The 27,973-nt window shown below is 30.5% G+C and overlaps 3 protein-coding genes and 1 pseudogene across 9 annotated transcripts in view; 3 read left to right on the forward strand and 1 right to left on the reverse strand.

Moving 5' to 3' along the window:
• LOC118647631 overlaps positions 1–27,973 on the forward strand; it is a 377,709-nt gene that overhangs the window by 218,872 nt on the left and 130,864 nt on the right. The window lies entirely within an intron of this gene.
• Positions 79–8,257, forward strand: LOC118647534 (annotated as a pseudogene).
• LOC118647535 lies at positions 8,886–11,673 on the reverse strand. The gene is made up of 2 exons (XM_036292587.1): positions 11,494–11,673; positions 8,886–9,482 (listed from the first exon to the last, which is right to left on the reverse strand). The coding sequence occupies exons 1-2, from the start codon at positions 11,671–11,673 to the stop codon at positions 8,886–8,888; spliced, it is 777 nt and encodes a 258-aa protein (XP_036148480.1).
• Positions 15,601–27,899, forward strand: LOC118647630. Of its 6 annotated transcripts, XM_036292882.1 has the most exons (12): positions 15,655–15,894; positions 16,539–16,657; positions 17,110–17,244; positions 20,725–20,817; positions 21,983–22,211; positions 22,729–23,649; positions 23,714–23,952; positions 24,031–24,191; positions 24,708–25,691; positions 26,293–26,418; positions 26,639–26,982; positions 27,472–27,899. In XM_036292882.1, the coding sequence occupies exons 5-8, from the start codon at positions 22,094–22,096 to the stop codon at positions 24,160–24,162; spliced, it is 1,410 nt and encodes a 469-aa protein (XP_036148775.1). In that variant the 5' UTR covers positions 15,655–15,894; positions 16,539–16,657; positions 17,110–17,244; positions 20,725–20,817; positions 21,983–22,093; the 3' UTR covers positions 24,163–24,191; positions 24,708–25,691; positions 26,293–26,418; positions 26,639–26,982; positions 27,472–27,899. The 6 variants fall into 6 exon arrangements, with proteins under 6 accessions (XP_036148777.1, XP_036148772.1, XP_036148773.1 ...); XM_036292879.1 differs by lacking the exon at positions 20,725–20,817 and having other exon boundaries at positions 15,654–15,894; XM_036292880.1 differs by lacking the exon at positions 20,725–20,817 and having other exon boundaries at positions 15,654–15,894; positions 26,697–26,982.

The raw sequence follows: 27,973 nt of genomic DNA on the forward strand, positions 1-27,973 counted from the left end.
CAAACAACAGCACAACGGACGACATAAATGCATAGGAATATGCTAATATCTTTATTATACCAAACTGGCTATCTGGGTACGAAGCTATGAGCTATAGACATGTGATAATTGCGTGTTAGAGGTTATATTGTGTGAATAATTTTTCAGTGATATTAAGCGATATTAATTAGATATTATTTTAAAAAGATTATTAATGAAGATCATCTTCAGTGTTTTTTTCATAATCATTTATTTTGAAATAAATTATAATAATGAGTAAAGTTAGTAAAGGTGGATTTTCCTGTGTCATGTGTATAAACATATCTGGACGAAACGCAGGAATAAAATTTTTTTGTTTTCCAAAAAATCCATTTATTTATTATTGTTTAACCTCATTTCAGAATTTAACTTTTTTTAACTTTTTCTGTAATTTTTTTTATTTATTCACTTATCTCTTTAATAACAATTTGACACGAATCATAAGAAATATTTTTACTATCTTTTTTTGTTTTATATCTTCGAATAACGCGCTTTCTTACAATCCAAAACATGGCGGATGGTCACGTGACTAGGTAACATAAACATCAAAGGTTCCGACTGTACTGTCGTAACTGGTTATAGCTAAACTGTGGTTTGGTACATGTACCAATATGTACCAGAGCGTTTTCGCGTGTTTGGTACTTTTTGGTTAAGGCGTGACTAACCATTTTGGTACATTTCTGGTTGATACCAGCTATACCTTGCAACGAAGTAGGGTAGTTTTTTCCAAATCTGTGGTATGAGAAAAGAGAAAAGAACCAGTCTGTTTTAGCATTCATAATTACATGGTAGTGGTACATTGTACCAGGATAAGCTTCAACCCTACCAATATCAACCTTGGTACATGTACCAAACAATCGCCAAAAATTGCCTATAATGTCAAAAATATTTTTTTCTTACATCAATCGATTCGAAATCATTTGGGAAACACGTCCGTAAAATTTCAGAGTTTAGGAAATAATAATTTCGTTGTAATAACGAAATAAAGTTAGTATCTGAAAATTATAATAATGTCAAATATTATTTTTTCTTGCGTAAATCGTTTCAAAATTATTTTTGAAACACGTCTGTAAAATTTCAGAGAAATTATTTTCAAAATAATAATTTCGTTGTAATAATAAAATACTGAACGCATCTATTCACGGGCAATGTACAACGTTTGTATTCGGTGTCATCTGCCATTTGGTGCGTGGTTCGTCTATCGCTATTTTATCAGGTAATCCTTCTTATTTTATCAAAAATTATATATTCATAAGCATTAAATACAGTTTAATAATATATACTTGTATATGTATATGTTGGCAATATTCTTTGCATAACGATAATTGACGCGATAAAATAAATTTTAGGTTATGCTTTTTGAACGCTTTATCGAAAATTTTCATTATTATTATGAATAGACAGCTAGTTTGTTGTTACTAAATATGTTAATATATCTTATTGCTATCTTGGCAATTATGTATCTTTTTTAAATATAATTATTCCATGTAAAATTTTATTGCAGCATTGCCAAAGAAGTCTTCCTTTATCATATGGCATTTAAAAAATTAGAGGAAAGAAAATGTGAGAGACCAAAATGAATGCAGAGAGACTGGTGAGTACTAAATTACGATTACTAATTTAGGCTGCCTTCCTTTTATGAGACACAAATCAACATAGGTTAACAAACCTAGTTGCACGCTCGAACCTAGTTTGCTAATTAAAATCTTATTCCAAACTTAAATCCTATTTTTAAAAGTACAAAGATTGTCAGTAGCAAATTAAACACTTTTACATAGAGTTATATGTCATTCTGGAGAGTATAGCTTTTAATTTTAAAATCTTAAATACCAAATTGGGCAAAATACTTTTCCAAGATCAATCTTTGTTCTGTCTTTTGAAGAAATAACTTGGTTTTTTTTTTAGCCACCATTGGAATCTTTGACTACTGTGGAGGAAACAATGATCCGACAAAGCTGTGGAATCCTTAAGAAATGTCGCGGCCTAGCACAGTCCTGCAGATTTGGTGGAGCACTTTGTGCCATTGGTGCAACGCTTGGCTTTAGGGGACTGGATCACATCAATAACATTGGCATGTAGCTTGTTCAGCGTTTGTTACCCAAGGATGAGCTCAGTCATCAAAAGTAATTATCTTATAATTCTCATAGATCCATGTTAGTTTAGTTTTTAAAGAATATAGAATAATAACTGTAACATTTGGCGCACTCGAATATTGCAGCGGAATGGTGAAATTACTTTTGTAGTTTGTGCCAGGATGACACATTTATGGCGCAAAGATAGGCCGCTCCTACATTAGGTGAATTCACAAAAGTTGTGGAAATCGAGTACCTTAAATCTGATTTAATACCCATGTTTGTTATACTTGCTCAGGACGAACAAGTAAGTGCATCAAAACAATAAAACTTTATGAATTCTCCATTTTGTCAATCAGATTGTTATACGGAGCAACTCGTAATTTTACAGAATTCAGTTCGTCTTTTGGCTGTTGAAGCTTGCATCAATATTGCAGCGTTGTTACAACAAGAGAATGTTCAGCAACTAGTTATGCCTATGCTTTGACAATGCGGCAGTGATGAATGATGGCTTGTTCGTTACATGGTGGCAGATAAGTTAGTTTACAGATGTAAGTATTATAATTTAAAACTGTATTACTCATCATTCCTTTTTTAAGAAACTTAAATATATATTTGAGATATTTATTTTAAAAAAGTTTTTATCATACTATAAATTATATATTTAAATATTTTGTGTCTGCAGTTTCGAAAGGCTGTTAGTCCAGAAATAACGAAAACGAATCTTGTACCAGCATTTCAAGTATTATTGAAAGATATTGAAGCAGAGGTGTGGGCTGCAGTTGCTGATAAAGTCCGCGATTTCTGCCAGATTTTTGATCAATTTAATCAGGTGTCTATAATAATGATAAATGTATTGCCCATTATATTATAATAAAGTTTAATTTAAACATTGATTTATTATAATTTTACTTACCTGTAACTATTAATTACTCTCATTGAAATTAATATATTCGATCTCGCTTTTCTCCTTGGGCTAATTTCAAAATGTAACTTTAAAATCTTTTTTATCAATAATTTAACTAATTTTAATCAGTTATCTAATAATAAAATAAATTTCTCTTTATTCTAATTTACAGAGCATTTTTAAAGAAACTGCTACGAAGTGATTCTTTTACAACAAATTGTCAATCAATATCCTCAATACTTCCCATATCTTATTCATTTAACAATGCAATTTCTGGTTTCATTGACGCTACTCGTTATACCGATCCCATAAATTATCCAAACGCCGAGCCATGGTATACATGACACTTGCTGAAATTGGCATAGTTAAGATGTGGTTATATTAAAAGTATCTTTTACCGATGAATCTTTGAAAATTTAGGTGTTTATAGAGAAATATATCTAATTACAGTTAAAATTTTAATTCGATTGACCACATTATATTTGAGATATTATTAAAGTCAGCCTTACATGCAAGTCTTATCCTAGCCCATCGTAAAATGTACATTTTGCACTGTAGATTTAAAATGGCCATAGCAATGTTGAAAAATTATAATCAACTGTAGAGTAGAAAATGAGGAACATAAACAAAAACTCAAATTTTTTAACGACATAATAGCACTATAAATTAATAATACATTTTTTATCATTTAAAAATAAATATTTCAAATATAATATTTGTCTATCAAATTAAAATTTTAACAGCAATTAGATTATATATTTCTCTACAAATTCCTAATTTTTCACAAAGATTTATCGATAAAGAATTTTTATAATATAACTGATATAACTACCCACACAGCACACTTTATCCTGAGGATATCCCAAATTATCCCAGACAGACGAAGGCGATCCCACGGATATCTCAATGAGTAGCTCCCGGGATATCCTACAAAAATATCTTAAAATATCGTAAAATATCTTAAGATATCATATGATATCTTATTAATATATTTCGATATCCCAAAAAAATATCTTAAAATATTATAAGATATTGTAAGACATTCATTAATATCTTACGATATCTTATTACATCCAAATAATATTCCATCATATCTTTTTTATCTCTACAATTAATGGAGCATAAATCAAGTGTAAAGAGAAAGTTAATTATAATGTAACAAAAGAGTGACAGAAGCGTAAATTAAATCTTTAAGAAACGTAGATTAAAACGTCAGAACATAAAGAAAATACACTTATGGAAACAATGTGGCATATTAATAATATGCTACATATACTAAAAAATTATAAAAAATGACATTAAAAAAATTTTTTTATTTTATACAAACAGAGCAAAAACAGATTTTTTAATATGTTAGTCTACATACTATTTTGCGCGCATATATAAAAATAGTAAAAAAAGTAAAAAAAATGGTAAAACTTCATATTTATTTATAAAAATATAAGTTAACTATACATGTTTTATTCTTCTGACAACATCTATTGTAATGATCTATAACAAATATGAATCCATAAACAAGAATCCTGTTTATGGATCACCACGAAGCGTTAGAATGCGTACGGTCTTCGAAGTCAAGCGACATCGGCGAGGGTTGACACTTGGATGGGTAACCGTTTTTTCAGGTATAGAGATATTAAACTATTAAACATGCTTTAACAGGTACGACGGCTTGGCTGAAACATGTTATATTATAGTCTTTTTTCTCTTACAAAATTGCCGTAAAAATAATTAGAATTTTTTATTTTTTGTTCAAGTTTTTTTCAATTCTTAGAAACTCTCAAAAATACTTAGAAATATTCAAAAATTTTTTTAATTAATCAAAATTTTTCCAAAAAACGTTTCAATTATAAAAAATTAAAACATTTATCAGAAATCCTGAAAAAAATTTTTTTAATTCTGACAAATTTTTTTACTAGGGTATATTACGATATCTCAGGAAATCCCTTGGACATCCTCTGGATATCGTTTGAGATATCTACAGGATATCAAATCGGTGGACATTTGTGCATCCCTTGGATATCCCTCGGATATCGCAGACGGTCCACGGATATCCAACGATATTGCGATATCCCAAAATGACATCCCAGGGACATCCCTAGGATAAAGTGTGCTGTGTGGGTACCTTAAAGGAAACATTCTGAATAAAATATACTGTGTTAATTAAGAATAAAAAATCTATATTTGTAAATATTAATAATTTTGTCAACTAGATGTCTAATTAAAAATTTCATAATCAGGTTAATAAATAAAGATTATTTGTGAAAAGTAGAAAAGTTAATGACAAAAATCAGTAGATTAAAAATTATACAATTTGACTGGCAGTTCAGGAAAAAGGACAGGAGGTATGTATGAAAAAAAAAAAGGCAAATTTGTAACTGCAAACATTACAAATATTTTGTTGACTCATTTTTTCTCATTACAATATTAACCATCTATAATGTAACAATATCTCTTTTGCATGTTGTATACTATATATACTATGTTCCCACACAGCACACTTTATCCTAGAGATGTCTCTGGGATGTCATTTTGGGATATCGCAATATCGTTGGATATCCGTGGACCGTCTGCGATATCCCAGGGATATCCAAGGGACGCACAAATGTCCACCGATTTTATATCCTGTAGATATCTCAAACGATATCCAGAGGATGTCCAAGGGATTTCCTGAGATATCGTAATATACCCTAGTAAAAAAATTTGTCAGAATTAAAAAATTTTGTTTTAGGATTTCTGATAAATGTTTCGATTTTTTATAATTGAAACGTTTCTCAGAAAAATTTTAAAAATAAAAAATTTTGATTAATTAAAAAAATTTTTGAATATTTCTAAGTATTTTGAGAGTTTCTAAGAATTGAAAAAAACGAACAAAAAATAAAAAATTCTAATTATTTTTACGGCAATTTTGTAAGAGAAAGAAGACTATAATATAACATGTTTCAGCCAAGCCGTCGTACCTGTTAAAGCATCCCAGTGAACACATTTTATAGCGGCAATATAACATGGAAGTTACATGTAATTTAACATTGTTATTCTTGTATTCACATATAGGTATATATAGGTGCTATATGACATGGAAATAACCTGTTACGTAATATTTGTTATACGCAAGTGATCTAGCTGTTATACATCGTTTTGGCGTTACAGTTATTCAACAAAAATTGTATAATGGTAACATAACACGTTCGTATCAATGTTATTACGAAACGATGCGTCGTAGTTGACTCAGAAATCACACATCATACCATCCTGAATGACAGATCTATTTAATAATAAAAAAAATTATTATAAAAATAATGTTTTCCAAAATAACGGTTTGTCTACAATTACTGCGCACAAAAAATGCACAAAATCGAAATTCATCATGTGCTGAACAAAAACAGAATAATAAATGTATACTATTCAATTTTTTTTAGAATTACGATCTATATTCATCTAATTAATCATTTGAACGCTTCAAAGATTAGTGCTAAATAGATCGCAATTTCCATCAAATTATTAAAGTTATGGAAAAAGATAAATTTAACAATGAAATTAATAAGTAAATAAATTAATGCTATTTATTTTTAATATGTTTTGCAAAATTTAATTGCTTTTATAAAAAATAATATAGTCGCGTCAGTTCACATATAGGTATATGTAGACAATAACAAGTATCCATATCGATGAGTCAAATTGGCGTAGCAGGTAGAATACAAGGTTCGTAATCCTAAGGTTCCGGGTTCAAACCTAGCAGCGGCAAGTAAGAATAAAATAAAAAATAACATAATTTAAATTTAATTAATTAATAAAAATTTATTCTAAATGTAGTATGTGCTGTTAATAAAAATAATTTCAAAAAAAAAAAATAAAATTTTTATTTTTCTTTGTAACTGTTGTGTAACGGTTAGATAACATGTAATTATAACATGTTATATTGCTGAGTCGGAAATTGTAACTTACATGTAAGTTACGTGTAATTTCAGAGTAACGTAACCTGTTATATTCGGTTACATTGCTGTTACACTGCTGCTATATTACTGTGTTCACTGGGATGTTTAATAGTTTAATATCTCTATACCTGAAAAAACGGTCACCCATCCAAGTGTCAACCCTCGCCGATGTCGCTTGACTTCGAAGACCGTACGCATTCTAACGCTTCGTGGTGATCCATAAACACTTCTTGTTTATGGATTCATATTTGTTATAGATCATTACAATAGATGTCAGAAGGGTAAAACATGTATAGTTAACTTATATTTTTATAAATAAATATGAAGTTTTACCATTTTTTTTTACTTTTTTTACTATTTATATATATGCGCGCAAAATAGTATGTAGACTAACTTATTAAAAAATCTGTTTTTGCTCTGTTTGTATAAAATAAAAAAATTTTTTTATGTCATTTTTTATAATTGTTTAGTATATGTAGCATATTATTAATATGCCACATTGTTTCCATAAGTGTATTTTCTTTATGTTCTGACGTTTTAATCTACGTTTCTTAAAGATTTAATTTACGCTTCTGTCACTCTTTTGTTACATTATAATTAACTTTCTCTTTACACTTGATTTATGCTCCATTAATTGTAGAGATAAAAAAGATATGATGGGATATTATTTGGATGTAATAGGATATCGTAAGATATTAATGAATATCTTACAATATCTTATAATATTTTAAGATATTTTTTGGGGATATCGAAATATATTAATAAGATATCATATGATATCTTAAGATATTTTACGATATTTTAAGATATTTTTGTAGGATATCCCGGGAGCTACTCATTGAGATATCCGTAGGATCGCCTTCGTCTGTCTGGGATAATTTGGGATATCCTCAGGATAAAGTGTGCTGTGTGGATACGAATTTCACCACGAGTATATGCAGCCTCTATATCGTAGTAAATGTAGAGTTATGTACACAGATACCGACAGTCTTATATATCACGTCGAATGCGAGGATATTTACAAAAACGTGAAGCGTGACATTCATAGATTCGACATGAGCGATTATCCGGTCGACAACGCATACGGTATACCTCTCGAGAATAAGAAAGTGCCGGGTCTAATGAAAGATGAGAACAATGGCGCGATAATGACCGAGTTTGTCGGACTCAGGGCAAAAATGTACGCGTTGAGAGTGGACGGAAAAAAGGACACTAAAAAAGCGAAAGGTGTCAAGAATAACGTAGTAGCGCGAACCATAACGTTTGACGATTACACCCGCTGTCTCCACGAAGAGATCGAAATGTCGCCAGTCGTGTATAAGATCTAAGCTGCACGAAGTATACACGGTGTCCGAAACAAAAATTGCTCTAAGTCCGTACGACGACAAGAGATATCTCGTACCTTATTCGGTCGAGACGTTACCGTGGAGACATTATCGAATACCTTTGTAACATTATACTTTTATATTTTCTTATTTTGTGTTTTTTATAGTTTTGCGATTATGTATTTTATATTCTACATATATTTGTTAATATTACATCTCACGTTTCATATATTTTATAGTTCATTTTTTACGTATTTTACATTTTATACTTATTTTATAATTTTACATTTAGCGCTTTATGTATTTTACATTATACACATATATTACATTTTATGTATTTTTTATACTTTTGTAATTTATATTTCATAGTATATGCATTTTGTATTATTTTCTTTAAAAAAAAAGTGTGCGAATTAATACTAAGAACAATGCGTTATGGATTATATTTTATGCATTATAGACATCTTATAGTATGTATTTTATATCAAGAACGTGTATTAGTAATAAGAAGAAGAATGTATTGGAAAGGGATAATAAAGAAGCTATTGATATATTAAAAAAAAAAGTATTTTATCTTTATATGATTACATTGTATTTTTATATAATTATAATAAAAACAATTTTATATGGCTTAAATAACATTGTCTTTGTGTATCCACGAATTGTGTGATCCATCGAATCCCAACCACTTTACATAGACCTTGTCTCCCTTCCTGCGCAATACTTTCTCCACGAGAAATACGTCAGGGTGAGTTGCGCGACGCAACTCGTGCTCGTAGAACGCTCCAGCTATAGATGTTCCGCGATAATCCTCGAGTAGATAAGTTACGGGATTGGTACGTTGTACTTTAATAATTTTAAACACCTCGGTTGTCCAATTCGGCGTGTAACTCTTTTCAAAGACCGTCTTGAATTTACTCACGCGTACAGAGTCACCGACTTTAAATTTCGCCGGACCTGCAATCTTTATCGAACTGTACACCGTATCCAAGAGTCTTTCGGCCACAGCGGGGGTTACGTCGATGGGTCGCATACCAATCGTTTGGTGTTTCCGAGTATTGTAATTCGACACGAGCTCCGGTAACAAGTCAATCCACTTGTAATTGCCGTTGAGCGTAAACATTTTCCACATGTCGTTTTTCAGCGTACGGTTAAACTGTTCGACGACCGATGCCTTCATTACCGAGTACGAGGAATAATGATTAATGTCGTGTTTTTTAAGTATTTTCTGCACATTAGTGTTGTAAAATTCCTTTCCTTTATCGGTTTGCAAGTTTTTCGGACTCTCTCTCGAATTATTTCAGAGATAGCGTCGGCCGTCTCGCTTCCACCCTTGCTCTTAAGCGGAACGGCCCACGCGTGCTTGCTCAACACATCAATGACGGTAAGTATGTAGTGGCAGCTCCTGTTAAAACGTGAGTATGGAATCATCTCAACGATATCGGCCTGCCATAGATCGTCATAGCCCCGAACTATGACGCGTCTTCGTGGAAAATTTCTTCTCGCTGGAACATGCAGTTCCTCGACGAGTTGTTGCCCACACAGCACACTTTATCCTGAGGATATCTCAAATTATCCCAGACAGACGAAGGCGATCCCACGGATATCTCAATAAGTAGCTCCCGGGATATCCTACAAAAATATCTTAAAATATCGTAAAATATTTTAAGATATCATATGATGTCCCATTAATATATTTCGATATCCCCCAAAAATATTTTAAAATATTATAAGATATTGTAAGATATTCTATAATATCTTACAATATCCTATTACATTCAGATAATATCCCATCACATTTTTTTTATCTCTACAATTAATAGAGCGTAAATCAAGTGTAAAGGAAAAGTAAATTAAAATATAATAAAAGAGTGATAAAAGCGTAAATTAAATCTCTAAGAAACGTAGATTAAAACGGAACATAAAGAGAGTACTCTTATCGAAACAATGTAGTGTATATTAATACTAAAAAATTATAAAAAATGACATTAAAAATTTTTTTTGATTTTGTACAAACACAGCAAAAACAAACTTTTTAATAAGTTATTTCACATGCTATTTTGCACGCATATGTAAAAATGAATAAAAAACTAAAATTTCATATTTATTCATAAAAATATAAGTTAACTATACATATTTCATCCTTCTGATAACGTCTATTGTAATGATCTATAACAAATATGTATGCATAGACAAGAAGTGTTCATGGATTATCACGTGGCGTTAGGATGCGTACGGTCTTCGAAGTCAAGCAACGTCGGCGATGGTTGACACTTGGATGGGTGACCGTTTTTTCAGATATAGAGATTAAACATGCTTTAACGGGTACAACTGTGGCTTGGCTGAAACATGTTGTTATAGTCTTCTTCCTCTTACAAGATTACGTAAAAATAATTAGAATTTTTTATTTTTTGTTCAAGTTTTTTTCAATTTTTAGAAACTCTCAAAAATACTTAGAAATATTCAAAAATTTTCTAAATTATTCAAAATTTTTCATTTTTAAAGTTTTTTCGAGAAACGTTTCAATTCTTATAAAAAATCGGAATATTTATCAGAAATCGTGAAAAAAATTTTTTTAATTCTGACAAATTTTTTTCACTAGGGTATATTACGATCCTCTGGATATCGTTTGAGATATCTACAGGATGTCAAATCGGTGGACATTTGTGCATCCCTTGGATATCCCTTGGATATCCCTTGGATATCGCAGACGGTCCACGGATATCCAACGATATTGCGATATCCCAAAATGACATCCCAGGGACATCCCTAGGATAAAGTGTGCTGTGTGGGTGCCTTTCGAAACTAATATTTGATTTCGATGGTCTCATGTTTTATACTTTATTATTGATCAAGTAATAACGCGCCCGTTTTTTCCCCTTCTGTACCCGTTATTTCCTGTACCGTTCCCGTTTTTTCCCGTTCTGTACCCGTTATTTCCTGTTCCGTTCCCGTTTTTTCCCGTTCTGTTTCCGTTCTTTACCCGTTCTGTACCCGTTCTGTACCCGTTATTTCCTGTTCCGTTCCCGTTCTTTTCCGTTTCGTACCCGTTCTATACCCGTTATTTCCTGTTCCGTTCCTGTTTTTTCTTGTGTTTTCCCTGTTCCGTTGCCGTTTTTTTTACACCGTTTGTTACACTTTTGTATTGTTGTTTATTACTGCTTTCTACCGTCTTTCAGCAGTGGTTCTTTGTCTTCCGGTACCGATCAATTAGATAATCGTTCGTAACTATTCCTGACCTGATTTACAGCTGTTCGATAACCATCCGACAATCGTTCCCGAGTTGTTTGATAACGATCCTGCATCGTTCGATAGCTATCTGACAACCGTTCCTGAACCGTCCGTTGTTGATTTAGGAACCGCTCGAAATCGTTTGTTAAACGTTCGTAACCGTCTCTTTGCCGTTCGTTATTACTCATTGTTTCTGATTTTGATACGATATGAGTGACATCAATCGATCGACTGACTCGTTTCGCGGATACGCGAGTTAATTTATAATAATACCCACCTCGCGAAGTTCTTCGATAATTGACAGCATTTCGTTGTCATGCGCGTTGTGACCGGCTCGACGTGATGCTTCGAGCAACCGCAAACGATCTACCAGCTCGTTGGGATTGTCCCAGTGTACATAATCGATCTCGTTATCATTTAACGTCATAGCGTGAGGTAATCCCTTTCCGGATTTCTTCTTTTTTGGCGTAGGTTCGATCGACATCAACGGCGCGATCAGGTGTTTGTACTTGTATCCTCTGTTGCCCCGTAATTGACTGCTCTTGGTGTAATTGCGTCTATGCACGTTTGTAGCAAACAATATGCTTTTGTACTTTTGCATATCATCATCTGTGTAGATGTCATCGTCGGGGATTTTCTTGAAGATCAATTCGTAAAGACCGGGTGTATCGACATAACGCACATTATCAATAATTATGTTATCCTCGTTATCTACATCAAAATGTTTATTACCGAGCATCATTCCATTCTTCTCGAGACGAACACCGTATATGTTGTCTATATCACTCTCTCCGCTACCGCTCAGGACAGCCCCGACAAATTTTTGACCAAACGGGCCCAATTGAGCTTGCAACGATTTTCGTCCTTGCGATGTCTGTAACTGATTTCGAACAATCGTTGCGAGCGAGTCGTCCGTCGTTTCGAAAACATTCTCAAGCGATTCTATCGGCTGTACGGTTGTGGGACGCGGTGTGGAAGTTGTCATTGGTATATCGTTTAAAATTTGTAAATGATTAGATCTTTGAGGTGTTGCGGAGAGATCGAATGAGACGTTCGATCGTTTTCTCTTACTGACATATTCTTCCTTTTCTTCCTTCTCACGTTTACGGGTGAACAATGTTTCGACGCTTGCGTCAGTGTCACGCGGCTCGTCCTTTATCTCGCGCACGCCGGAATTGTCTACAATCTTTTGTAGCGGTTCGATTAGCGGTTCAAAGTGTCTCTTAGTCGCGATCTCCTCCTCGATCTTACCGGTTTTCAAAGCGCGATGTTTCTTTCGGATCGATTCGCTCGTTTTCTCGATTTCTCTAGCAATCTTTTCGCGCTCACGTGTATCTTTGTTCTCAGCCATGTTAATCGTTTTACCCCCGACGAAATATCGATGATAACTAATTACTTTGCGGTATTGCAAACTCGTTAAATCCTCTTCTGTATCGTCCGTTAGCAAGCGCACTGTCTTTGTCTATCACTAGAAATCCATAATCACGTTGCCAACAATCGTTACATAATTTACTGAAAACATCGTACGACATGTCAGTATTTACGTGATCGTTGTACACGCGTTTCAAGTTGGTACCGTCCTGTTTAAATAAGATCAGCAGGTTTGCGTTGTCGCGTATAAGATGTTTGGGTATTCTCGCGTACGACTGACAGAGATAGAAGCAGTCAACGTTCGAGTGTCTGCCCATTGAAAAGTATTCTCTCACGACATCTTGCTTATCGCACGCAACGTCATCAAAGACGAAAATTGAGTTCGGACGCGCTTCGCTCGGTGGAATAACGTCACTGTTATTGGAGAATGTAAAATAACCTATCTCATCGATCGAAGTCAACAAATTCTCCAGATAACGATATTTCGGCTGTTGCAACAATTTCGAATACACGTACACGTTCTCGAAACGTACACCGTGCGGACTTTCCAACAGGCTTATAAGAACGTTAGTTTTACCACAATTCGACGGACCGCAAATAATGGCGCGTATAGTATTCGGAAGCATCGCACCATGCTTACATCTCTCCCCGCTGTCCCCCATTAGTTGCAATTTATCGTAATTTGTAACGCGTATTGTCAACGGTTGTTGCACGAATCTCATATTTTCTTAATCTGGCTAGAGAATATGATCGAACGCTCTTTTTATATGTGTACGAGTGCAGCATACGTTCTATGGAAAATGTGCGCATGTGTGTATGTATGTACGTTTGTATATGTGTCCGTGCAAGCATCCTGCCTGCTGCCTGTGCTTGTGTGCCCGTACCTACGTGTGTGCCTGCGTGCGTGTGTGCGTGCGTGTTAGTAGAGGAGGAAAAGACGTTTGGAGAAAAGAGAACGCAGGATAAAAAATGATTCATAATATATCAATATTAATTTTATTTAAAAAAATACTTGAAAATATTTAGAATACATAGATAAAATATAAGATATAAGATATAATATAAGTTATAAGATATAAGATATAATATAAGTTATAAGATATAAGATATAATATATAATATAATATAAGATATAATATATAATATATAAATTTTTTTATTCTCTATGATAAATTTTATTAATATAAGTTAAAACAGTATTTACAAAAATGTCATACTCCCAGTCTTCTTCTATATATTTAATATCTTTTTTTGGTTCCTCCAAACCAAATAAAAATCTTAAATTAAAAATATCATCGTCGCTATCGGTGATGGTGTCGTAGTCGTCATCGTCGTCATCGTCGTCATCGTCGGCGTCGTTGTTGTTAAGACGCTCCCCCCAATACCAATCTTGGTACGCCCGTTCCATTCGGCGATCGGATTGCACCATCATTTTGTGTTCCGTTATATCCATATATCCCGGAAGGCGAATCATTGTAGGCGTTATTTTATTTCCGAAACACAGACACTGAAACAGAATACAAATTACAATTAAATATCAATTAGCAAAAAAACTAGGTATATATTTCGGGGGATAGAAAAAAAGAGTACTTACGACAATTGCAGACAGTTCGACGTATGCCTCCGGGTCGATCTTAAATGTCTTTGGATGCCGTCGCGCCGTCCTCGAAGCCTGGCGACTTCGGGTACTCACATACCCCAGAGCCGGCAGGCGATCCGGTAGCGTAATACGCGCTTCCCCGTAACAAAGGCACTTTAAACAAAGGCAAAAAAAATATACAATAGATCAATATTTTTTATTATAAAATTAATATAAATGAACTCTCTAAATCTGAATCAGTGAAAAAATCACTGATTTAACCAGTGATCTGTCACATCACTAACGAATTAGTGGAATATGTCTAAACGCGCTGCGCAATCAGTGACTATGTGTGCTTTCCAGCAAGACACAGTGTAACACAGCCCAGTGAGAAATGATACGTCGAATCGACATCGAATTGATGTCGATTTGATCAAATTTCATCGATTACAATTTTACCAGTTGCTGAACATCGAAATTTCAAATATTTCGAGATTATTTCGATGTCGTGATAAATGTACAAACATTATTTGTTGGTAACAATAGCAATACAATATAATCAGTTTTTCATAATTTTTATCATTTTTTTATGTTTTTGTTCAATATCGATTCCTTGTCGATTCGACATCGATTCGACATACGAGAGATAAAAAGTCATTTCAGGATAATCCCGTACGTGTACTACATGGATTATATATAACTATATAGTAATTTAATATGAAGATGATATTTGTGATATAATAAATTTATTGACTAGTTAATATCATATGTCTACTATTTTATACGTATGAATATTTTGTATTTTTTTATCTTTATATTTTATTATATTTTTATATCATTTTTCATGTTATATTTTATTATATCTTATTATATTATAAAATTTAATTAAAAATTATTAATCTTTTAACTTTTGTTAACTAGTTAAAAAGTTGAAAGTTATAAATAAAAGAAATTATCTTTTAAATTTAATTTTAATTAACTTGATCTTAACATAACTAAATTAGTTTTTTATTTATAAAACTTTTAATTTAATTAAATTCATTTTAAAAGCCATTAATTTAGTTAAAGAATATATTAATTTACTCTGTATGCCCCCCCCTCTCTCTCTCTCTCTCTCTCTCTCTCTCTTTCTGTGCGTGCGTGCGTGCGTGCGTGCGTGCGTGCGTGCGTGCGTGCGTGCGTGTGTGTGTGTGTGTGTGTGTGTGTGTGTGTGTACTTCAATTCCATATATGTGCATTGATTAAATTTGAATTACGCGCGATATTTAGTTATTGGCAAACACGCCCAGATCAGTGTGCCAATCCTGGGTTTACTGATTTGGCTGCATTCAGCAAGCAGTGAGCGGTTGCGCTACTGCATGGATGCATTACGTACATTGTTTTTCCGTTTTCTACGCAGAGAAGATCAGCCATTATTGCCGGGAGAGATCAGCTATTCAGCTCGTGCGCATTTTTAAAAGGTAATTTTTCTTTCTTTAAATAACATTGTTTTGAATATTACTAATATTAAGTTATCTGATAAATATTAAGATATCCCATAACCTTTACATATATAAGTATCTGTGAAATATTCTTGATCAGTTATTATTGAAATATTATAATCTGCTTATAAATTTAAGATTATTTTCGTTTGTAAGAGCCGCGTAGAAGATATTAAGCGTTTAATGCTAAAATATTAAACAATATAATATAGTTACACTCGTTTAGCATTGAACCTTATTTTTGCTGTAAAGTATGTCTATGGACCAGTGGGTTTTTCAATCAAAGATGTTTTAATTATAATTAAGTTTTATTCATTGATTGATCAATTGCATAATGCAAAAATATAACTTATTTGCTCTGTAAAAGTTTTATTTGTGCATAATGCGATTGATCAATCGATGACTTAAGAAATTATTTGTTTTTTTTGTTTTTAATCTTTAATATTTTATTATTTAGAATCTTAAATTTTTTTCTTTAACTTGTTGCTAAATATTCTTTCTCTCTCTCTTTTTCTCTCCCTCCCCCCTCTCTCTCTCTCTATAACATAATAAAATTTCTATTATATTTTAATTTAATTATTACATTCTAATTTAATACTAATTTTTTTAAACCAAATTTACAGGTCTTTTTTCCAAAGGGTTAAGGGTATCTTATCGATATTGTACTAACTTTATGGTGATAGTGTAGATGAGCACTGTGTTCTACTTAAAATTATCATTGGAATTTTAAAATCTGCACTTGGTGAGTACAGCATATAATAATATTATCTTTTTCTTTTTTTCTTTCTTATATATTGATTTATTATGGGAGGTGAAGGGTAAAACAAAGCAAATTTTCTAAGCGAGAATAGCCACATTTTTTATTTTTTGTTAGAATTTATTTTATTACTAATTAATTAAGAATTAATTAAAAAATTAAAATTTTTTATTTGTTTAAACACAGCTTTCATGACTTCACATAAATCTATTTTATTTATATTCATATTATAAATTTTTTAAAATAATTTCTGTACATTAAATAGTTTACAAAAAATAAAATGAAAAGTTTTTAAAAGAAAAAAAAGCTTGATTGATATTGTTTTAATGTAAGCTTTCTTAGCTTTTTATTGTTACATGTTACTAATTATTACTAATTAATACTCTAAAAAATAACAAGATTAGCTAATATAACATTATCTTTTATTTTTAAATTAGTCGAGTTAATTTTAAGTGAGGTATTCAAATTAAATGAGGCATTGATCTTCATCATTGTGGCTCAATTCACTTGCATGCATAACCTGCCTGCTGTATCCCTTCGGTTTGTGCACGATGTCAGAGGACGATAGGCCTGTAAGTATCTTTTATAAAATCATATTTACTATTATGATTCATTGAAATACTTTTATCTAATGGCTGTTCTCTAATAAGTAAAAAAGGGGATAAGTAAGAGAGAGGGTATAAGTTTAATTTAATATAATATAAATAAACTTTTGTCACATTCGCTTTTTCTATATGCTTTACGCAAATTTGCACACGTCTAGGCAAATCTAAATCATTTTACCTTTATTTGATACAATCATGATATTGGGTACACATAACATATATGACGATAAAATGCACGAGTTCTCTGCAATAACATTGCTATGTACTGCTGAAATATCACTGTGATTCTTTTAAAGTAATTTCTTTGGAAATCACTTAGTCTACTCTTCAAACAAATTTTTAAAAATAATTGTATTCTTAATGTCATCTGTCATCAAAAATTTTTTCTTTATTTTTAACAACAAAAAATTGCATGAGGCTAAAATATATAAGTGCCGCAATACAATTATTTGTTTTTTACGTACAAACTTCTTTATAGCATGAAAGGCACGTTCAGAGAGCACACTGTCAGCATTATTCAATGCTATAATGTACTTCTATCTTTATCGTTCATTAGATGTAAAAGAAAAATAAAATGACATAATAATAGTGTACGTTGCACGAATACGTTTAAAAAGTAATTTATAATTGTTCTAAAAGTTATTCCACAAAAAACGTTTTTAAAAGGCTTTGAAGAATGGATTAGGCGCTAACATCGGTATTCATAGTTTTCGAAGAATGTTAGTTTGAAAACAACCATAGTAATATTCAGTAATAGAGTACATGACTATTTTATCGCAACGAGTTCGTGAACTTTATTGTTCTTATATATTTAAGTGCCAAATCTGAATTAGTAATACAATAGCAATTACTATTGACAATATATATTGTAAATTAATTACATATTGGTACGTATATCAATTAAGTCGATAATTGTTATTGTAATATGTAAAACGATTATGTATATAATATGCATGTATAAAACGAAACGAAACAGTTTTAGAAGATATTTGATTTAAATATTTATGACCTGCTCAAGACACAAGGATGCCATAATACACAACTTTTATTCTTGTTTATTATTTTACTTTTTCAGTTTTAATTTGTAATATACACTTTACACAATTTTATATCGCATACGATATTGATTATGAAATAATCTTATACAATGCCTTGCTTTAACAGAATATATATTTTTCTTGATTCTCAATTAATTAAATTAATTTTTTATATAGAAACGTTGTATGAAAGTAGAAATAATCCTGTAAGATATTTTTAACAAAATATCACATTAAGGTATATATAGCATTGTGTAAAAAACACCGATTTAAAATTATATATATATATATATATATATATATATATATATATCTGTCATTATTTTCTAAAACGATGTGTTAAGTTTTATAATATGTGATAAGAATTTTGGAGAAATCGTCAAAGGACGGCCTGTCAATTTGTTTGCATTTAATCTTGTTACATATTACTCATATATAAATTAGCTTAATTTTTTAAATGCTTATGTGAGCTTTTTATTATATCTACATTATTAATTTGTATACTAATTTATGTTTATACTAGTTTTTTTGTAAAACTTATATTTTATATAAAATAAATAATAGTCATACTGAAAAGATAGAAACTAATTAAGAATATAATTTTCGGATTTTTTTTTTACAAAAAATTAAGTTTGAAAAAATGAGGAAAAACTGTCCATGTATAATTATATATATTTATTTATAGAATATATATAATTTACATGGACAATTTTTTAAATTTTTTAGATCTAATTTTTTGTAAAAAAAGCAAATGCAAAAATTATCTTTTAAAATAGTTCTTGTCTTTTCAATGTGACTATATCTATTATTGGTTTTATATGAAACAAATTTTACAAAAAAACTAGTATAAACATATATGGACATTTTATATACATGTTTTTATATAAAAAATTGTTTACCGGGTTATGTACTTTTACATAAATAATTAAATATGTTGGATACAATGTAAAATTACAAGCAATAAAAATGCTTTATTAATATTTATGCATATTCCCAGGAACGTATTGATATTTATGGAGAACAAATGGAGGAAGTATTTATAAGAAACAAAGTATATTGATAACAATGTTAACAAAATATATAAGTATCATACATAACAATGATAACAAAATATATAAGTAATATACATAACTTAATAGATTGTAAAGTTTTTTCTTTTTAAACATTATGGAACGAGCTTTTAAGAGATCATTAAATCGGAAAATACACAAGCTTGTTGCAAAACGCCTTAGACTAGACAGAGTTAATGCTGTTGTGAAACAACAATACTATACTGACAGTGAAAGTACTGATGTAGAGGAAAACAATACATCTTGTAATCAGTCATTTAATGATGATGAGTATAATATTGTTCACGAAGGAGATACGAATGAACAGAATAATGTTGAACATATTGATCGTGGACTTCTGTCAGATAGTGAAATAGACAATATGGATGTTATTACTGAAATTTCAAGTGTTTACAGTGATGATAATAGCAATATTGTTTTATCACAACCAGAGGAAGTTCAAGAAGATTTTATTAGTTCTGCTGAAAGTTTATTAGATGAACACGTACTTTTTGCCAATGAGAACGAAAGGACTCAATATGTTACAATTGCTATAGAAGAATGGGCTCGTAAACCAGGAAAGCTTTCAAAAAGGAAGCTAGACGATTTACTTATTAAACTTCATCCTGCATTTCCAAATTTACCTCTTAGTTACAAGACCCTTTTATGTACTCCTGGAATTAATTTAATACCAATTAATGATGGAAAATTATGGTATAAAAGTATTAAATTCAATTTGAATTGTATGGATTTGCAGGAATATTTAGCACGTTTTCATGAAATTGTTATTGACATCAATATAGATGGACTTCCTCTTCATAAAAGTTCCTCGGTCAGATTTTGGCCTATTTTAGGTAGACTTGTAAAGACTAAAAATGAACCTTTTATCATTGCAATATTTAAAGGAAAGGTCGATCCTAGTGTTGAAGATTTTCTTGAGCCTTTTGTGAGAGAAGTTAGTCATTTACTTCAAAATGGTTATACAATCAATAATATTGCTTATAAATTTTCTATTAGACATTATATTTTGGATGCTCCAGCTCGTGCAAAAGTAAAATGTTGTATTGAGCATGGAGGGTATTGCGCTTGTGAAAAGTGTGAGGTTGTAGGAGAGTGGATTGATAATCGCGTGACATATGTAGAGCTTGATAAGCCTTTAAGAACTGATGAATCATTTCGTAACCAGGAGCAACCATATCACCATCAGGGTCATTCTCCATTGCTTAACATTGAAGCTCAATTGGTATCTCAATTTCGTCTGGATGGATTATATCTTATTGATTTAGGAGTTTTTAAGAGATTTCTCTTAGCCCTTCGAAAATGGAATGGACTTTGGAAGTTGCACCATAATACTGTTGCAGCTATTTCTCATGAGCTGGAAATGCTAAGGGACTCATGTCCATCAGATTTTAATAGACTTCCAAAACCTTTTGAAGACTTTTCTTACATGAAAGGTACGGAATATAGACGTCTCTTGTTGTATGATGGTGTTTTAATTTTTCGTGAAAACTTTGATGAAAATATTTATAAACTTTTTTTACTTCTGCATTCTGGCATTTACATTTTAAGAAGTCCAATGCTTGTGAAAAATCTTTGTGACTATGCAAACCAATTGTTAAGAACTTTTATTAAACATTCTGCAGATGTATTTGGAAAAAAATTTGTAGTGTATAACGTTCATAGCATGTGTCATCTGTCTAATGAATGTAAAGAACATGGCGCACTTGATACTTTTAGCGCTTATTCCTTTGAGAATAAGTTATTTTCAATTAAAACATCTCTGCAATCTGGATATAAACCGCTCAAACAAGCTGCATATCGTGATTTAGAGAAAAGACATGTTGATATTATCTGTGAAATTCATGAAAATAAGGTGCATTTGATTCGGAGGAAATTTATAGCTAATGAAATAATAGATGGTCTGCAATTTCAAAGAATTGTGGTAAATGATACAACTTTTAAGTGCAACTTAAAAGATTCATGTTTTAAAACTGTTAATGATGATGTTACTGTTCTCCATAACATCATAGAAAGACATAATGAAGTCTTTTTTGTTGGATACACTTTTACAAAAATGGGCGATGTTTATCAATATCCTCTGCCCTCATCAGAATTGGGTATTATACGAGTATCGAATTTGAGTGAAGAAAGGCGTATTTTCCCTCTTACCCAAGTTGTTGCTAAATGTTGGCTTATACCTGATGGAGAATCTTTTTTATGTTTTCCATTGCTTCACACTATGCCTCTTCTATATTAATTTTTTTATCTTCTTCTAATGTTATTTATTTGGTAAGCATTAATATATTGCTATTGAAATTCTTATTTTTTTAATTCGATTATTGATTCAAGTGCCATTGAAGTGATTTATTTTATTTCATTTTTTCTTTTGTGCATGTGTGTGTGTGTGTGTGTGTGTGTGTGTTAATTTAGAATATATGAAACATGCATAGTGTATACTGTATGCTGTTCACATGCTTTAATTTTTAGTTAAAATAATTAATGAAAACAGTTTCTCTTAAGATATTTGTAAAATTTCTAGTTTTCTTGATAACAACAATTAATGTTTTCATGGTTTTAGCTTTATGTTTTTTTGGATTTAATCTTGCTCTTTTTTTTCAGTTTGTAGTATTAAAATTTTTAACACATGAAGGGAAGAGACTAACTTCTGATGATGATGTATATTATGCTGTTGGTCTTACCCGATGGTTTACAACTGAATTAGATGAAAACATGGAAGTACGGATTAAATGGCCACCTACATCTGTAGATGCGGGAAATTTAGTCAGAAAGGAGAAATCGCCTGATCCAAATTGGGGAGAAGAAATTGTTTTAATTAAGAGATTTTATGGTAAATAGCTTTTTTATGAAGAAATCGAAAAGGGGATGTAAATAATTTTGTGGCATAAATTTAAATGAATTGTTCTAACAAAAAATTTGATCTTAAATTTGATGTTATTTTGAAAATTATATTTTCTATGTTATATAACATTTTATAGGAATATTTAAAAAATATTTTTATAAAATTATTTTTTAGTTTATTATATGTATATATTATAGCATATTTTTTTATTGTATTGTAGTATCAGCAATTATCCTAACAATTGTTGTCTAATCAGTTTCTTATTTTGTTTTTCTCTGTTTTTAGTTTTTATGGTAATTTAATAGTACTGTTTCTAAACTATATTGATAAAGCAATAAAGCGTTAAAATTTTCTTCTGTAGGTTACATTTTAATTTGTGTCTGTAATCTAATAACTTCTAGAAAGAACTAAAGAAACTTTTTAACTTGTTTTAAATGATATGTATGCGCGACTTGTTATTTATAAATTATTTTGCATTACTATTTATAATTGATATTTATTACAGATTTATATGATAAGGCTGCTGCTTCATGTAAGGGATACGTAGAAGATTCCAATTATGAAACAGATCATCGTGAATTAGGAAGAGGACACAGAACAAAAAGAAAGATACAACGTTTAGACTCTGAATCTGAAAATGAATCAGACTCTGGATTGCAAAATTCTAGAGTCAAAAAGGGAAAGACTCGTTCATCGAACAAGAATCTTCAAAAATTAAAGAAAACAATACCAGCACCTCCTCCTGTTTCTTTTGTTATGCCACGAAGATCCCCGCACGAATTAGTGCGGCAGCAGACTCTCGAACTAGAGAAACAACCTCTTAAGAAGATAAATATTAACAAAATCTCTGAAAACGAAAATCAAGTGACCAAACGTATCTTTAACATGAAGAAAAAAATACAGGAAGAAAAAGCTGAAAATACTACGCTCTCTGAAAAACTTCGTCAATTATTGTCGAATAAAAAACTCCAAAAATCTTGTAAAGATAAACCAACCCTGTATCAAGATGAAAAGACACTTGAACATCAAAATGTAGACGATTTTGATTTGGATAAAATTGAGAATTTTGAAAATCAAAATTTTGAAAAAGAAAATATTACATCAACGATTCCAGAGAAGCAAATTGTTTCTGAATACTGTCCATCCTCTACAGATACCAAAATTCTTTCGCCCAGCTCATCTGAAAAGGATTTTGTTTATAACTCACCAAGTGAGGAGTTGAAGAGAAATAGTTCTTTGTCACATCTATCCTCTTCTGCTGTAGGCAGAGGTTCTTTTAATGTAAAATCTCATTCTAATGACAACTATTTGTATCAATCTGAGAAGTCTGAAAGCAGTTCATCTCAAAATAAGTCTCATTCTAATGACGACTATATGTATCAATTTGAAAAGTCTGAAGGCAGTTTTTTTCAAAATAAGGATGCAGGTAAGAAAATAAAAAAAAATTACAAATATATTTTAGATAAATTAATTTTTGTTTTAATTTGCAGATATTTCTCTTGTATGTCTCATCAAAACGTATCATAATGAAATAAAAAAAGAATTAAAAGAATTGAATAGTAAATTAGATTTTTGTTTACTAAATCAAGAAAAACTACATAGATACATACTTCCGGGTGAGAAAACTATTAAAAGACCCACAGGATTCCACTCGCTTCCAGTTAAATCTGAACAAGAACTACAGGCTTTAGAAAAATTTTTATCCAACGATGCAAATTTATCAGCGGCAGTAAGTTTTTCATTGTGTGTTCTTGTTAAGAATAATGACTAAAAAAATTGTGTGTTTATTTTCTATTTTCTTTTGCAGAGTATGTATTTTGGAAGATTTGTAGACAAAAATAGTCTGGATAATTCAGTCAGGAAGATATTACGAAATGTTATTTGTAATGATGTAGCAAACAAATACAGCTTTCAAGGAGCTAAAGGGAAAAAAATTTGAAATATTGAAGACGTGGGAGCTTATTCTAGGTGAGCAAAAATATTTAAGAGATTTCTAGGTATTTCTTTTTACTTAAAACGTAACATTTGTGTAACATCTCATTTTTCAATTTATTAAACTTCGTTATTATAAGTAGAAGATAGTAAAAACAAAAATAATTATGATTTTTATTCTGGTTCTTTTACACTTAGTATTAATACAATTTAATGCATTTTGTTTAAGACAAAATAATTTGCCATATTTTAATTTTTAAACTTTTATATTTTTTTTATGTTAGGGACTAATTTATATCCTCAAATTTTTTATACTGAATAAAATTCTATTTATTTGTTAGATTTTCATGAGCAGTAAGATTTTTTGTCTTAAAACTTAAAATACATGCAAAGAAAATTAACTATATATATATATATATAAATCTTATTTTATTAATTATGAAAACAATTTTTACATTTTTAAAGAAAGTTAAAGTTAACTAATGTCTTAAATAATCTTAAGTACTTTTAAATAGTTTTTGTCACAAGGATATGTATCTATTTCATGTTTAGGTGCATTACTATTATATTTTGAACCAGAAGAAATGGTCACGGCTGACAATGTTGCAAAGTTATGGTTGGCCAATGCTCCATGGCGCACACAAACGGATGGGACTATTTGTGGCAAAAAATGCAACCAAAGAGAATAATAAATATGTATAAAAATAAATAAAATTAATTAAAAATATATTAAAAACCTTTTTTGTTAGTTTATTATTATTTGTATAAGAATCAATCACGGTTTTACCAATTATGGTTGAACTAACAGTTCAAGTTAATAAAGTATGAAAAGATAAAAAATCGTTATACTTGTATCTACATCCTGTTAACTTTAACCGTCAGTTTAATCGTAGTTGGTGAAATTTAGGGTAACTTCGACCAATTCTGATTAACTTTAATTGTTGATTAAAGGCTTCCCAACGTAATAAAATAATTCATCAGTGTTACTAACTTGTATTTCTAACAATGTAATTGTTCTAATCTAATCTAATTTTGTTGAAACAGTTACTTTGAATTATTTTGTTATGTTAACAAATCGTTAATCAACCATTAAACTTAATCGGAGTTTGTTGAATAAGTGGCCCAAAAAATAGTTTGTTGAATCGATATCGAATCAATGTCGATTCGATATCGATAAATCATCGAAACTGTGATCATCTGAATATCGAATTTGATATATAAATCGACGTAAAATTTCGATGTCGAATTGATATCGATTTGATGTCGATTCGATGTATCATTTCTCACTGGGAGTGTCCACTAGTGTGAACGAGACACACTGACATGTTCTTTCTTACACTAATGGACACTGTGTTACACTGTGTCTTGCTGGAAAGCATACTATATCGTCATTTACTTATTTACCAGTGGCTTCTAGGAGACATGCTCATGCACGCTCATTGTCTTATGCGTCCGGTGCCTTCTTGATCTATTTCACTGTTATTTGAGTGTTACAAAGTGCTGTTGAGAACTTTTAGTATACATATCACATTATTGGTAAGTATAACTGTTTTTGTATTATATACCATTAAAAATTAATCAATAATTGCACGCCAGTTTCTATACTCAATTTATCGATAAGATTACGTGACAAGGTTAGGTGTGATGCCGTTATTTATTTTCTAATGTAATAATAATTTATAGACTTTTATTAAAATGATGAAATCTAGTATATTTTATAAAGTAATACATTTTTGAAAGAAAATCTGTACACGCATGCATACATATACATGCATGCACATACGCATGCATACGTACGTACACGCACGTATGTATGCACGTGTGTGTGTGGTGTGGTGTGGTGGTGGTGGTGGTGGTGCTGGTGGTGGTGGTGTGTGTGTGTGTGTGTGTGTGCGCGCGCGCGTGCGTGTGCGTGCATTTGTGCATACATACGTGCGTGCATGTGTGTGTGCGTGCTTACATATGTACAAAGTTGTCTATCTGAAGGTGCGATTTACTTGACGCTACAAAACGCTTCAAAGCATTTTTTGATTGATCAATTCATAAAATTCTTGGTTCTAATTAGTTAATCAAGTGCTTCAAAAACATTTGTGGCGTCAAGTGAATTGCATCTTGAATATGCATTTCAATATTTCAGATAATCTTCAGTTTATCAGTAAAAATTTTATAGATATGATTGATATTATGAAATGGTCACCAGGAGAAGTAGCAGAGAAAATATTGGATCTTACACAAAACGAATTAACTGCTAATATTTTTCTAGGTAAGCATTCTGAATGATTGAATTAATATTCTTTTATGTTCTTGATTTTTGATATCATATTGATTAACAAAAACATGATTGTCAATATTCATAGAATTTGTTATCAAAACTAAAAAAAAAACACAGAAACTGTTTTTAAAAAATAATTATTAAAAAATAATAAATAATATCTCCTAATAAGAAATACATTGGTTTTTCAATAATCATTTTTTAACTTCAGATGAATTTTGGAAATTATAACAGTTTTAGATTTGAATATTGATATCGATTTGGATTAGAATTGTTACAGTGTTTTAAAATATTGAAATGGAACGTTTGAATTGCTATATATGTTACCAACATATTCCCAAAGGATTAAATGGTTTAGTGCGACATTTACGAATTTCTCACGGACTTACTATTCATCGAGGAATAGGAAACACTGGTTTTAAATGTGGTCAAGATGGATGTTGGCGAAATTTTAAATATTTTTATACATTAAGGAGGCATATACGTCAATGTCATAAATACAGATGTAATGATGACTTAGAGTCTGAATTTATTGTTAATAATAATCAGGATTGGGTAAGTTAATATATTTTTTTAACTAAATTAAAATAAAATTAATGGATTATAAAATAAACTTAAGTTAAATATTCCATAAATAAAAAACTAACTTAATTAAAGTAACGTTAAGATTAAATTTAAAAATTAAGATTAAATTAACTTAAGTTAAAATAAAAAATAATTTTGAGAACCCTTATTTATATTAAATTAAAAAGTAATTTTATTTTAATTTAAATAGATTCAATATGATTAGTATTATCAAACTTTTTATTATTTTATTTGTAAATTAAGCTATACTATTAATTATATAAAATAACAAAAAATATTGTTTTTATGCAGGAATGTATTTTTATTTTGATTTTTTTTTACCTAAACAAAAGTTTTAACTTTAAAAAAAAGTAAATAAGTTTCAAAAATAATTAAAATTAAAAATTAAATCATTAAAAATTAATTAAATTAAAAGTTATTAACTATAACTTTATTATTAATTTTCAATTTTTTAACCAGTTACCTAATCCTGATAATAATGAAGATGAATTTTTTGGAGATAATGCTGCAATGGAAGAAGTAACCGACATGGAAAATTATGAAGATGTTTATGAAAATTTAAATTTTGATTTGTATACTTCAATTATCAGAGTAATTGCAAGACTTCAATCCAAGGGATCTATAACTGGCAGTATTTTGAGCGATGTTTTGGACGAATTCGAAAAAGTGATTTTGAATTTAGCTAAATTCTTCAAGAATAAAGTTCTTAAATATTTTTAAGCAAGAAATGCTACTGAAGATCTTGAAGTTGTTGAATTACTTTCCAAATTTGATTTTGAAAATCCTTTTGACGATCTTCATACTTTGAAAGGCCAGATAAAGGCATTAAAAATTAATTGTGGTTATATTGAATCTATAGAGATTCCTCTTGGTTACCGCATGGAAAATTTATTACATAGCGAAACTGGAACATATACACCTAAAATTGTACTTGAAACTTATCAATATGTGCCAATAATAG

The sequence above is a fragment of the Monomorium pharaonis genome, chromosome 10, assembly GCF_013373865.1.
Source record: "Monomorium pharaonis isolate MP-MQ-018 chromosome 10, ASM1337386v2, whole genome shotgun sequence".
Lineage (NCBI taxonomy): Eukaryota > Metazoa > Arthropoda > Insecta > Hymenoptera > Formicidae > Monomorium > Monomorium pharaonis.